General features: G+C 37.5%; 1 protein-coding gene across 1 annotated transcript in view; it reads left to right on the forward strand.

Moving 5' to 3' along the window:
• Positions 1–15002, forward strand: part of LOC114651938 (protocadherin Fat 4) — a 245230-nt gene that overhangs the window by 214120 nt on the left and 16108 nt on the right. Inside the window, exons 11-12 of the mRNA XM_028802039.2 lie at positions 1297–1604; positions 13378–13463. Of these exons, the coding sequence (XP_028657872.2) occupies positions 1297–1604; positions 13378–13463 (394 nt within the window). The remainder of the gene's footprint in view (positions 1–1296; positions 1605–13377; positions 13464–15002) is intronic.

A 15002-nucleotide genomic window follows, 5' to 3' on the forward strand; every position in this document is an offset into this window, starting at 1 on the left:
ATCTACTATCCACTTTCGGGATGATGATTGACCTCCAAGGGTATTCCTCTTTTTATTTTTATTTTAATGTAGAATCAACTCTTGGCTGCAGCCAGCAGGGTGGCCGTACGGTGCATGTGTATGGGTGCCGTTCTCATCCCTACCACCTTCGCCATCACTTCCCCTGACCTTCATATCCTAAATCATTCTTGAGGCAGATTGAAGACTTAAGTGCCAGCTTAAGTGAAAAATTAAAAAAAAAAACGTTCTAAGTAATTGCAACACAAACACTAACTTAATCAGTTTTTATGCGAAAAGATGCCGACGAAAGAAAGAAGAAGTGGGCTGCTAGGCTGGAGAAAAGAAGAGCTGTTCAGGAAGCAGATAGCACATCAACCTCTGAGCAAATGAATGCTAAACATACAGAGAGAGTATAAAAACTATGAATGCTCAAGTCAAGTGTATTCACTACACATTATCGTGCACTGTGTTGTTACTTGTAAGGTATAATAGGGTATAAGTGTAATATGAGGCACCATTGTAGGCCTATTCTGTCCCACCATTCCACCTAAGAAACAATTGTCATATATTAGCATAATTCCAAACAGATGACCATCATTTATGTTAATTCAAACAACAATAAACCTTAATACAAGCATAGTACTGATATACTGATATACTTTCATTAATTTCTTACCTCTAACCTTGTCAATTCAGCACTAGAAGGTACCAATGATACTTGCATTTGAAAGTGAAATTAGCCTAAAGGTTTAGTATCTAAGGTGTTATTTCAGAAGACATCTATGCCCAAATTTCTCTCTACATCATTTGGCCTGTCTTGTGCTTATATAGTTTAAATATTTCTGTTAATTTTCATTTAACATGCCCTTCAAAATTTTCCAGATATCTTTCTTCATGAAAGTTGTATTTCATCATAAATGCCTTTTAAAGCACCAATTTATTTCCCGATATAAATATTTTCATTAAGAAAATTTACATTAAAGTCTCCTTTCAAAGAAACGGTTATGAAGGCCTATGTAGTATGCACCATACCTTTTTCACTGTGTTGTGACATCATTTCTGTTGCTGCAGTCTTTTATATCACACATAGAGCCATGAAATTTGCAGCAAATGTTTGCTGTAATTCCTTTTTAGTCCTCCTAACAATACATTACACCTTGCCATGTAATTGAAAAGTAGCTATTCTGTCAGTATTCTAGTAAAATGAAAAATGCATTAACACCAATAAATCTATTAGACTTTAATAGAAATAAAGTGTTGTACTTATGGTTTGTGACCCATGTTTGCTTTGATTAGGTGTCTTTGGCAAGCACTGTGAGCTGAACAGCTATGGTTTTGAAGAGTTATCGTATATGGAATTCCCAAGTTTGGATCCAAATAACAATTACATCTACATCAAGTTTGCAACTATTAAGAGTAATGCCCTCTTACTGTATAACTATGATAATCAGACGGGAGATAAAGCTGAATTTCTGGCTTTGGAAACATATGAAGGAAGAATGAGATTCTCATTTAACCTTGGAAGTGGAACTTATAAATTAATGGCTATGAAGAAGGTTTCTGATGGACAGTTTCACACTGTCATTGCTCGGAGAACAGGAATGGTGAGTACTTGAACACTTAGTTCATTATCTGTCTTATTCAATATTATATGAAAATCCATAGTTCTGCATTCTGGATTCTGTAATGCATGTGTTACAGCAATTTGCTTAAATACAAAGTCCAGAGTTCATGTACTGTATGTCTGGCTTTATGAACCAAAACAGTATCTGCTAAGCAACCAGAATGTTTTAGTCTGTGGATTCTGGCAGGTCAGTGTGGCTTTCGAACTTGTGACACATTTTATATTTCTGGTCTTTTTCAAATCAAATAAAACATTACTGTACTTTACTTAGTACAAAGTTTTTCTTCAGTCATTTTTGTATGATCAGGGAAAAAAATCCACAAAAATGTCAGAACTATATTATGTAGGCCCCTTTACATTACTTGAAGTCTGTCATTTCCTTCAGCGTACTGGGATTTGGTAGGAAACTGGTAAAATCGTTAAATTGTCAGTATTGCGATAGTGCAGAGTGACAGGATGGAAAGGTACTCAGTTTGCTTTGATAAATGTAATTCCATATTCACATTTTAGGAATATTTCATAATAAGAAGGAAATTAACATGTTCTGTCACCTAAAAAAAATAAAATAAAATAAAAAAGAAGCATCATGTTCATACTCCCACTGGTAATATAAAATAAATCTAGCATAAGTGTTTGGAGAGAGATGACGCATTGCTGAAACATACTTGAAGAGGCTACAATTAATGTTAATAATAAACAGAAAATTCAAAAAATAAAAATATATGCGCAGCTTCATTTCAGTGAGGTCAGGGTTGATATTTGCAAAACCCATAATACTGAATGTAAATAAGAAAAGGTTGGTCCTTTTGTTTTATGTAGCTTACTGATTCATCTGTCCACTGTCTAATTGTATAAAATGTTTAAAGCGAATTTGCTTTTTTGATTACTTTATCAGTTATAAAGTGTTATTTCCACCGTAAGTACAGCACAGAAAAAGAAGTATTGCAGTTCAAATAGGTTAGCAGATTAACATTACTATAAAACAGAAACAAAACACTGAGGTGCTTGTTTGTGTTTGTGATTGGTTCTTTACTGCACAGTTGATTTTAGCCAGACTCAAGACTCAATCATTTTCTTACGAAATAAAAAGTTTCATATTTCAAGTCACACATAAAATAATAAGAAAAGTTTTGACAAGAACAGGCAATTCAGCTCAGCATAGCTTTTCATATTCAAGATATAAAAGTCCATGAACTACTACTCTGCTTGCTAACTTATTCTAAGCATCTAATGTCCTGTGTCACTACGTCCTTGGTGATTTTAAACATTCCTTTTGTCACATGAAATTCCTGAACTCACCCATTCCATTTCTAGGTTACAGGGTGCCAGCCTGTATTGCGTTCAAAGCAACAAATAGCCCTGGATATCATACCAGTCCTTTGTAGATGCCGCTTATGGACAAAAATATGCAAACACTATGCAGACATTAACCAGGATGCAGTGTCAGGACAGTGGATTCATAAGGCAGTAGTTTTTACCTTACTTCTGTATTTTAATCGTAATCAGTTTAAACTGACAATATTTAACTCATTTATATCAAAAATGGAAACAGCCACATGGCTTTAGACAGTAGGAGAAAACTAGATTTACTGGAGTAAAAACCAAGTATCAATAAAGCTTATAAATGTGGGCTGAAAGTCTTTTAAGAACCGATAGCATGAACATTTATGAAAATCACCTACCCACCTGAACACTATTTTCTATTGAAAATTACCCTTTCATTTTCCTATCTAAATGACACTCATTGTCATCGATTGGAGTTAATACATCTAATTACCTTATTTGTGCTACATGTGTTAGAAGTCGACCTACTGCCATGCTTTTTTTATTGAAACATGCATTTTCATTGCGAGTGCTCAGGCTGATTGGGATTTGTTGATACCTGTTAAACACTCAGCACTCACAGTCTTTCAGATCCCTTGTAGAAGTCATTTTTTGTTATCATTTTTACATGCTAAACCGTAAAACAGTTCTTTCAAGTAGTCTTACGGTTTTATCTGGTTCTGCTGAAACAGCTTTCTTCTTCAAAGGACAATCACAAAGCATGGAGTTGCCACTTCACAGCACTTGGACCTTAGGTCAAACCATGGTTGTTCCTATGTTGGTATAGGTTACTCCCTAAGATCAAAGAGGTCTTGTTATGTTAATTTACAACTCAAAAACTGACCCTGAAAAAAGTGTGTATGTCAGGGCATCCTTTGTGCCTATTGTAGATATGTGTTGTTCTGTGGATGTTTCTGCTGAGTACAGGATAAAAATTGGGTATAGAAAGGATGAATAGGATGTGCTGATAGATGCGCATGTATGGTACGTTATGTTAGCAAGCTTCTTGTTGACATATTACCATGATGTACTTATATTTAATACCTGTTTGTGGTTCTCATTTTTAAATATAAGTATAAAAAGATATGTTGCATGATATCTGTGTAACAAGTCTATAGCCATCCTGACGAGTGTGTGGACACAAGGTCTTAGAAAGGAACTTGTGTAACTGTGCTTTTACATTAAGAGTGCAGACAGATGAGAGACTGCCTGGGAGATGGGTTCATTTAAGGTACTGCTGGCACACCAGCAGCTACTGGAGTGAGCTCTATCCTGGTGACAGTAATACAGTTATAGGGATTCTGAGATGAAGCTGTAAATGACCTCAGGGAAAGATATGAAGCCAGCCCAAATTCAGAGGGTGATGAAGTATAAAATCAGGGGAGAGCTGATGGTAAGTACTCAGCTAGTGGGAAGATGTGAAGCCAGGCATTAAAGAAAGAAAGAAAGAAAGAAAGAAAGAAAGAAAGAAAGAAAGAAAGAAAGAAAGAAAGAAAGAAAGAAAGAAAGAAAGAAAGAAAGAAAGAAAGAAAGAAAGAAAGAAAGAAAGAAAGAATGGTTCTTTTTCTTTGTTACTTCTGCATTTCTCCCTGTGTGTAATGTAATAATGTAAGGCAATAAACACACATTGCTTTGGCCCCAGTGGCTTTATTCTAGGTTCCGGCACTCAATGAGAGTGCATCTTTCATTTAAATTTTATTACTACATGAATGTTCAAGGAATGCTTTGAAAGTTTAACATTAATGAATCAATTAATAGTTATTCATTATTAAACTAATTTCCCACCCTGCTAGAAATTGCAGGATTTCTCTCTTATTTTTTTCAAAATATAAGCATTTTATGAACTCTTATTACTTCATTCCCAGGAAGATTAGGTACTAGGCAGGAACCAAACACCTACAATCCACACTCTTTCATACACTGCCATTTTTGAATGATCAGTAATTATAACAGTTCCTCTTTTTGACATTTTGGAAGAAGACAGAGAATTCACACCAAAAAGACAGAGAGCACACAAACTCAATAGAGACTGTCTCAGAGACAGCATTGAAACCCACCTCTGTGGTGCTCGCTGCTACACCACAGTACCAATCATCTTTTACTAATACATCTGCTTGCTAGTGATCCCGCAAGTACAAAGTAATCTGAATCCCAGTCAACAGTTTAAAAGACATTGTTACTGTTGCAGAGCCTGCTGTTTCAGTGCCTTTTGTAAAGAAAACAATTAAGGTAGAAAAATCTTATAAAGGGAGTTCATTCCTAAAAAGAGAAGAAATTGAGTAAGTTCTGTGGCAACAATAGACAATCAATTTTCTTTATTTGATCATTCAGTCATAGTGGGATGACTCCCAGCATTCTACAGTTCTTACAAAAAGATAATCAAATGCCTTTGCCTTTTTATGACTGCATAGAATGAAAGCAAAAACAAAGCAAAAACCAAAACAAAAGCATTAATTAAATGCAGGAATCAGGCTTTGAATAAATGATGGTGGGAAAAAATCCAGTGCTCTCAGCTTTTAGCGATCACTTTCATTTTTTGGTATAGCATTTATTTCCTGCCTGATGGGATGTTATCCAGGATGAAAAGTTCACAGGACAGTTTGACAACCATGACGTCCGTAGAAATTATCTTGAGTACTCTGAGACAATGTTTTCCATATTATTAAGTTATGAGTGTATTAACAATTTTAGGGAAGAATAGTACATCATGCTGCCTGAAGACAGTTAAACACTGGCAGATTCTGGCAGAAGGATGTCCCATTAATTGAATTTGCATTGGAGTTTTTACATTTTTCGATCAATAGGCCTAATGATAGATTTAAAAAAACTCTAAAAAAATTATATTACAGAAAGAAGTTTATCCCGAGATAAACTGGCGGAATACTGCATGCTAGGGCAATAGTAATTGGTCTTCCCTGACGGCTCCAAGAATATGGGGTCAAATTCTTTCTATTTGTATTCAAGTTTCTATTCAAATCCCCAAAATTCCATGTTTGTGTTATTTAGTAACTTTGAAATCAGCGTAATATGAATGGGTGTGAGTGTGTAAATGATATACAGGATTCTGTATTGCACTGCTTAAATCAACTATCTCCAGTATGTTAGCTTGGAAAAGAATGCATGGATTCTGCCAGTTTAGGCTCTGACATTCACATACAGAAAAACAGATTTACAGTATAGTTAAACCGAGCAGGCATCATTCAGGTGCAGAAGTAGGCGCTGCTACCTCAGAGCTGCACAGTTTGTGTCTGTTTTCTTCAGGTAATTGGGTTTACTTCTGCACTGTGTTAGACTGGTTTCTCATTCAGGGTTAAGCTTTGGCCTTGTCCCAGATGCTTCTTTGCTATACTTCTGTCTCTCATCAATTTTATGTTAAAAATATGAATTCAGGGAACAAAATGTAAAATTTTTACCCATGTAACTCTCCTTTATTCATAGGGTTAATGATAGTCTTGCATATTTTTCTGCTGGTTAGGGTTGCGCAACCCTGGCGATCTGTGTTTTCGTTTAATCCACTGCTTTATTTATTAATCTAAACTAGCAAAATGATGTCAACTTGAGCACACATCAGTGCTATCAGTCTTAAGCAGGAGTCTTTAAATATCAAATCTTAGACTGAAAATCATAACAACACATCATGCTTGTGTAATTTGTACATATTTATTATATTGTGTGAGTGCCATGGGGGATTGAGAGGCATCCTGGCAGGACGATGGCATGACCTCTTGCCAAGGTGGAAGGTGCCAGGGGATAGGCGAGCAGAAGCCAGAGGCCTGGAGCAGTTCCATCCCCCATACGTTAGGTGGCAGTGGTCTCTTGGGGATGTCCCAGCTTGGACATCCATAGGGTTTCATGGGGAGTGGATTCCACAAGTGCAACCCTGTCAGGGTCGCTGGGTGCAGCAAGGGGCCACTGTTGGGGGAGGATTGCTCTAGTTCCCAAACAACCCAGAACTACTCCCCACAAGTCATGCAGGGTCATTGGAAGCTGTTTTATGCCGGTCCAGAATATAAGGAGCCCGCTGCCTTACCTCGATGAGTCAAAGTCGGGAGGTAGTGGACAACACTCAAATGGAGGTGGAAGGAGAGAAAAGAGTAACTGCTTTGTGTGATTATTAGTTGTGCTATATTGTGAAAAGTGCTTGGTGGGTTAAAAATCCATTATTTGAATCTGTGACTGTGTTGGGCATTAATGGGTCTGGGGTTTGGGGCCTGGTGGCACCACCTACTGCTTAGAAATGTTAAATAGCTTAAAAATGTACACATCCTTCTCACAGTTCTGAAGAAAACAGGTGAATAGTAGTACATTTCTCAATATGTGGCACTGAGAAGCTTCAAGTAAAGTTGTGTGTGAATTGGCCTTGATGATCAGGATATAGCAACTTAGGGGAGCAGCATTACTTGGTGGTGTGCAAATAACCAGAGACTTTACAAAGGAAATAATATATACTATAGACATCTCCAGTAAACTGTAAAGGAGCTAAAAGATTAAAAGCAGTAGCCAAAGGCATAATGTCCAGTAGAAGGTTGGAAAGGAAGAAACATAAGTGATGGAAGGTGACCAAAGATAATGAGAGAGTGGTTTTTTTTTCATAGGTGCTCTTGCATTTAAGACACTAAAAAACTGCAGTGGCACAACGCAGAAAAACACATTCTCGCACATATGTACCTCATCCATAGTAATTGAACACAGTATTTCTAAACTCTCTCTAGTTGGCAGTTTGCCACTGCCATAGGTTTCAGCACATTACTCAGGGCAATTTTGGGTCAACGAAAGGTCTAAACAGGAAGGAAAATGCCTGTGCCGCATATTGTACAGTTTTTCGATTGAGCTACTCATACTTGGCCTTTAGTTTCCTCTTGATGTGTGCATTCAGCTTGCTTTGACTTATTTTCAGAAATAGTTTTGAAGTCTAGTAATTCTTGCTGTTTGATTGCATGAGCTAACTTCTAATCTCCTGTGAGTAGGGATCCCTATGGGACTGAGGAAAATAGTGGTGGACAGAACCAGCTACTGCTGCGGAAATCTCATCATTAGACGGTGCACAGATCAAAGGCTCGGTGGGGTGTTAGGATGAAAAGGAAAGGGGATTTGGAGTATTGTTCACCAGGTGAAAAATTAACTTTTTGACTTTCCCTAATAATTTTAAAGTGCTGTTTCCTTCTGGTTGATCTCTTGCACTTTGTTTCTGCTGAGAGCGGAGATAAATGTGCTGCCTCAGTTTGGTAGAATGGTGCTTATTACAAAATGCATCTTTTATGCTTTTTGATTCTGTAGTTGATTTTTCTTTTGTAGGTAAGCAACAAGAAGAGCTAGGAGTATGACCTATGGGTGGCTGGTTTTGGATTTTTTTGTGAGGAGAGAACTGCAAAGGAACTGTGCATTAAGTCCTTTAAGAAAAATAAAGGAAGCTTGTGTCTTGCTTTGTTGTGCTTAAATGAATCTTTACATTAAAGAGCAATTTCTAATTACAAGTTGAATATATAGAGCAAAATCATATGAGGCTTTTTCATTTGAGATAACTCAAGGTTCATCCCCATATGAAACTTACAAACATGCTGTAATCCTGAATGTAGTCAAGTATTTTATAGTCTTAAAGGGTCATTATTGTCCTGTTTATAGAGTATAGTAAATTTTTACCTGTGCATGCTAATCAATCTGCAACACATCACCACTCTCCAGCACCATGATTAGTGAGTATAACTACCTTACCTTGAAGCTTCTCTCTTCTTTGCTTTAAGTACAGTTAAGAGCAGTGAGAGATGTTAGGTGCTCTTGAATCCATGATAATATCAAAAGGCCAAAGAAATGGGAATAAGGTGTATTTTATTACAAACAAACAGGTAGAAGCAGAGTAGGTAAATGGAGCAAGAAAAAGTACCAATTGTCACAGAAAACCACATATTCTGTGCTTACACGGGGTTTACCTACATAGAGTACGTACCACAAGGAGTAGCTAGGCCACCTCCCACCATAGTTCTCTCATATTCTCCCCTTTCTCTTTCCTCTTTTCTTCATGTCACTTGCATCCTTATTCTTTCACTTCCCAACATGAAGATCGGTACATGCCTTATCCAAAGAAGCTTTTAAGCTGCAGCCCAAAACACTTCCAAGGTCATTCATAACACCTAGAACTCCTGGAGCCTAGGATTCCTCCAACCAGCTGAACATTTCCCTGTAGTCCTGAACATCAGCTCACATTTAAAGGATTAGTAAACCCACAGGAAGTTTGTTAACCATAACTGGCCTCCCTGCTGCAAAACGTCGGACTAGGGGACACACTACATTGACATACTACTTCTCTGCCACTGCAATAATTTCTTCAGAACATTCTCTATAATGGCATGGCTTACTGCCATGATGTGCATGGTACTAGTACAATGACAACAAAGGCTTCCTAATACTGTATTACTATTAAAGCAATGGGTGGCACAGTACTACCACTGCTCCCTTGCAAGGAGAAGGTGTTGATAAATTGGCCATAGTGTGTGTGTGTGGTTAACCTGTGGTGGACTGGCACACTGTCTGGGGTTGTTCCTGTCTCGTGACCAAAGTTTACTGAGTTAGACTACAGCTGGTTCATAACCATGCCCATAAGCAGGTTAAGAAGATGGATGGATGGAGGATTGGATGCTAAGACAATTTAGGGTCATGACACTTGTCTGTAGCCTGTTGCTTAACATGTTCTAATCTAAAATCTCTTCACTGTGTAGACAATCACAAGTCATTTTATATTTTAAAACACAATTAAAGTAAACTGTTAAAATGTAAGTAAAACATGCAGCAGTAAGAGATAACAGGAGGAATTACCTGACAAGTTCTAAAACAGCAGGATATTATGCAAAGGGAATGTGGAAATCAAATACAGTTTCAGTGTGAAAATACACAAAGGAGGAACATGATACAATTTAAAGTAGAGGAGAAAAGAATGCATTTTAGGTTGGTCTTTCTCATCAACCAGTCCAAATTAATGTACAGGATGGTTACTGTCACAGCATACAGCAGGGGGACTTTTGCAGCTTGTTAATTAAGGGACAGAAATTAAAGCAAGGCAGAAACAGATGGTTTTGTAGTACTGACTTAAACATTTACACAGTTGGAGGTTTCACTCTTGGTGGAATTTGCTAATCGGTTTCTTTCCTCACCTTTTTTACTCATGTTTTACAGCCATTCTTTCCATTTTTTTTTAATTGTGACATTATTATTACTTCACCGCAGTTTTTATCAGATCACACTGCTATGTACTATCCTCAGTGTGCATGCTACAAAACATGAGTTCTAGCACTCATTTGCAATTGTTGCACTCATACTAGCTTGTATCATTTCAGAATTTTTTTCTAAGATTGTCAAGGTATTACACGTAAAATGTCAGCTTTTTGTTGTATTTGTGAGTTGTTTTCTTTTGCCTTGTTAGAGCTGGTGTAGATTTAGTTGGCAACTCATTCTTTTTAATTTTCGCTTTTGTTATGCGGTTTTTGAAGGCACCTTTGAGCAAGTTTGTGGTTGGAGTTCCTCAGACTTCACATGAGAGAGGTGAAGAGTGTACTTGCAGGCTATTAGTTAGGGCAACCATTAGCTTCTGTTTAGTGCTAGGAAGGTATCTTTTTGCATGATATGTCTCTTTGGCCAAACTAAATAACAAACTTTAATAAACTTCCATAAACTTTCAATTTTACAGTATTCCAGTGTGTTTAACAGACGGTCAAAGCTGTATGAACAGGCTTAGACAATAAGTTCCAGAAATCCAAACCACAAAGTTATTTGAATGAGTTTTTCCAGAGCATTGCATGAAAGGGTTATGGAACATGAAGAAGGCTAGAATTAGAAGCTCTCAACTGTCAATAGAGGATTACATGTCATGATCAGCAGAAACTGCTGTTCGACAAATAGCTTTATCAGGCAGTAGCACATTATCAGTGCCAGTGCCAGTGTCAGTGCCATTATCTTAGCCAGTGTCAGCAAGTCAACCAAACGGTTTATTTAATACTGTGATTTTGCATATTGACCTACTATATAAGGAAATTCTGTAATTCCAAGTATTCTGGAAAAGTAAACACAAAAAGAATTAGCTGTTTTGGGCAAAATCCCAAGGTGCTGTAACCTGCTCTGGCAGGTGTGGGCACAACTAGCAACATGCCAAAATTGATGAAAGGCATATTCATCTCATTTGTTTCAAACTCGTTGTTTTCAAAAACATGGAAAGAAGAAACTAAGTTTAGAGGGAAAAAAAACAACATTTATCCTCTATTCTCTCTCCTAATTGTCATAGTTGTACAAAGGTGCAAATTTCCCAAGGAAATTGATCATAAACAACAAGACAATAGTCAATTGCAGCAAGTACAAATGAATAAATCTATAGATTTTCTAGCCTACCTATCCACCTGGAGGACTTCATTGTTCCCAGATAGTAACTGCAGAATGTGACGATTTTTTTCCCCCTTTCAACAAGTTAATAAATATAACAAGGGTTAATTTTAAAATGATACTGTGGGGTTTCCTTCTGGTTATATATATTTAGAAATTTTAACTTTTATTGTGCATCACTCTCTGCCTCAATTCTTTGTGTACTTCAGTGAACCTATGGCTATGTTGTCAGGAGATATATGTACTTATTAGGTTGACCCCCTGCAAACTTATCTAAGGGCAGGGCTATACAAAGATATAAATGATCCTATTGGTCGCAAATAAATCAAAGAGAGTCTTGACCAGAAAAGAGGTAACAGAGCTGACGTATCCTGAAAATCTCATATGGAACAACAGTGTGGTTTCACTACACACAAGACAAAGCGGGGGGTCTCATGTACTATGTCATTCAGGTAACATGAAGGATAGGGATAGATCCAGGTATATTAAACCTTGCCATTAGAAACAGAATGTAACTTCTCAGACAGGAGTCAGACTTTGTGTGTGCGGTTGAAAAATACTTGGATAAATATATATATATATAATTATGTGATATCATCTACTGTTAAATTCTACTCCATACTAATATTTTTATTTTTATATTGTATTAAGGATTACTTGTGTTCTGTTCTGTATATTGTATTGTATTGGCCCCCTTCTTTTTGACTCCCACTGCACACCCAACCTACCTGGAAAGGGGTCTCTTTTTGAACTGCCTTTCCAAATGTTTTTTCCATTTTTTCCCTACAAGGGTTTTTTTGGGAGATTTTCCTTGTCTTCTTAGAGAGTCAAGGCTGGGAGGCTGTCAAGAGGCAGGGCCTGTTAAAGCCTATTGCGGCACTTCTTGTGTGATTTTGGGCTATACAAAAATAAATTGTATTGTATTGTATATAGTTGGCCTTACAATTTTTAGGACCTGCAAGTTAGATTGAACTCTCTAAATTTGTCTGATGAAAGTTTGTTTGGGTGCTTGAGTAAATGTCCCCTGTGATGGATTTACATTTCATACAGGCTTGATTCCTGCCTTGCTGCTAATGTTTCCAGAATATGTACTGCAACCCTGAATTGTATTAAAATGGTGGGAAAATGAATGAATGAATGAGTAATTTTACATATTTTGCCAGCACTTGCAAAATTAGAAGGCCTTGCTTCTGGAGGTTTTTGCAACTGATAAGTTAATACAACTAATGGTAGCATAGCATCCTTTTGTTTCATGAGGGTAAATGTTGTCTGATGTCTGTTTTCTTTCAATCACAGTTACTCACAATATAGAATTTTGCAGTACAGTACGCATTGGCTATAGTATACGAGAACCTGATTTAATTTATGTCCTTACTGAACTTTAAAGAGAGGTTGTACCCCTGTGTTTTGCAGCTGTTTCAGGTTTCTTCCTGCAGTAACTCAGATGTATCAAGCAGATGTCTTCTGCATTTTGCATCCTGGGACCCAGACTCTAAATGTTCCAGATAAACGCTTACTGGTATAGAGCCCCTAATTACATAAGCAGACATATAAATCTTCAGCATCCCACCTTCAGCATAAAGAATAATTATCAGTTGGATCATCCATCCATTATCCAACCCGCTGAATCCGAACACAGGGTCACGGAGGTCTGCTGGAGCCAATCCCAGCCAACACAGGGCACAAGGCAGGAACCAATCCCAGGCAGGGTGCCAACCCACCGCAGACAGTTGGATCATGCACCCATTATTTTCTTTGCATTCATCCAGTATAGGCTAATATGTAAATGTTTATTTTTCTGTTATTCCCACAGTTTTCCTTGTAGACGTATTTACTAAAATAACCATACCTGTACTTTTGATAAAGCTATTAAGGCCTGCATTTGCATACCATCTTGATAGAAACTTGCTATTGAAAAGTGACCCAAAACCATTTTATTATTTGAGACTGAATTGAATAAAACATCGCTTTTCAGATACAAAAGGTCATTTTGCACCAAAAACTAAAACATTTTCCAAATTAAAAGTTAGATTCCTAACAAAATTGAGCTGTGCTTTTTTTTTTAGGCTGCATCCCTGACTGTAGATTCCTGTACTGAAGACCAGGAACCTGGATACTGTGCTGTTAGTAATGTGGCTGTTCATAAAGACTGGTAAGAACCTCTGTCAGTTAATGAAACATTTAGAGTTAAATTCAATTTCTTACATACACATTTGGACAAATGAATGCAGTTTGAATAAAATTATTACTTTTTTATCTACTGTCAACAGTAGCCATTACTGTTTGTTTTTTAAATTGTGCAAATTTCAAATATATTAAAGCAGCAATTAATGTATTGTGAGCAGTAATCATAGTAAAAACATTTGGAACTGGATGGCAGGTTATATATTAGAATTAACATTTGGAATTCAATGATATGACATAGTGAATCCAATCACAATTCATTGTAGCTGAACATTAAATGCAATTGGCAGGTGCAAAACTGTGCGTACTGTATCTGATTATTCAGTGTGCAGAAGAGCAGTCAGTGAATAACAAAAGAAATGAGTCCTAATGGAGTTATTGAGGATCCGATGGATGGAGATTAACATTGTAACATAGAGTTCAGAAGATTGACAGTCAAGGAAATTAAGCTGTTCTTTAGCCTGCTGGTGTGACAGCAGAGGCTTCTATACCATTTCCCAAATGGAAGAAGAGTCAGGCTGTGTATGGTACAGATAAATGGTATACATGATGATACCCCTCACTTTTTGCAGACAGTGTTTGCACTGAGTGTCCTTGACAGAGGGTAGTTGGACACCGGTTGAAGTGTTGGCTATATTTTACCACCTGTTGGAGGGCTTTTGATTGAAGACTGAGTATTTGCCATACCACACTGAGATGCAATTTGTCTGCATGCTGTTAGTCTTACAGTGGTAAAAGTTCATCAAAACCTGAAGATGTAAGTGAGCTTTCTTCAGGTTCCTCAGGAAGTAAAGATGCTGATGCGCTTTCTTAATTAGATTGGAGATATTCAGGGCCCAACTCGGATCCTTAGAGATGTGGATTCCCAGGAACTTGGAGCTTACCATATTCTTAACCTCACCCTCATTGATATAGACAGAGGTGTGACTCCTCTTAGTCTACCAGTAATTCATAATGTGCTCCTTAATTTTCTAGGTGTTAAGGATTAGGCTATTGCCAGCATACCAAACCGATATGTGTTGGACCTCTTCCCTGTAGGCCATCTCATCATCAATGCTGATCAGACCTACCACTGTGGTGTCATCTGCAAACATGATCATAGAGTATAAGGCATGAACAGGTACGGTTCAGTCACGAGTGAAAAGGGAGTAAAGGAGAGGTCTAAGCATGCAGCTCAGTGGAACTCTGGTCCCATGGAGATGGCATTCTCTTTTGATCTGTTGATGCAATAGGAAAACTGATAAGAATGTAGTGTTGAGGACAGACAGGATTTCAGATGGGAAAGGAACAGCTTCTCACAACACTTGTAAGGGCAACAAAGCAGAAGTCATTAAGATCTGCAACAGCAGCATCATTTAGCAATGGCACATTGGTGGGTGATTTGAAGTGGTTGGGGGCAACTGCTTGACATGTGACATCTTGAAAATGTCCTTGAAGATGCCAGCCCTAGGCACCCAACCTGGAATTCCATCAGGGCCAGCAGTCTTTTGTGCATTCACCCTGCTCA

The sequence above is a fragment of the Erpetoichthys calabaricus genome, chromosome 5, assembly GCF_900747795.2.
Source record: "Erpetoichthys calabaricus chromosome 5, fErpCal1.3, whole genome shotgun sequence".
Lineage (NCBI taxonomy): Eukaryota > Metazoa > Chordata > Cladistia > Polypteriformes > Polypteridae > Erpetoichthys > Erpetoichthys calabaricus.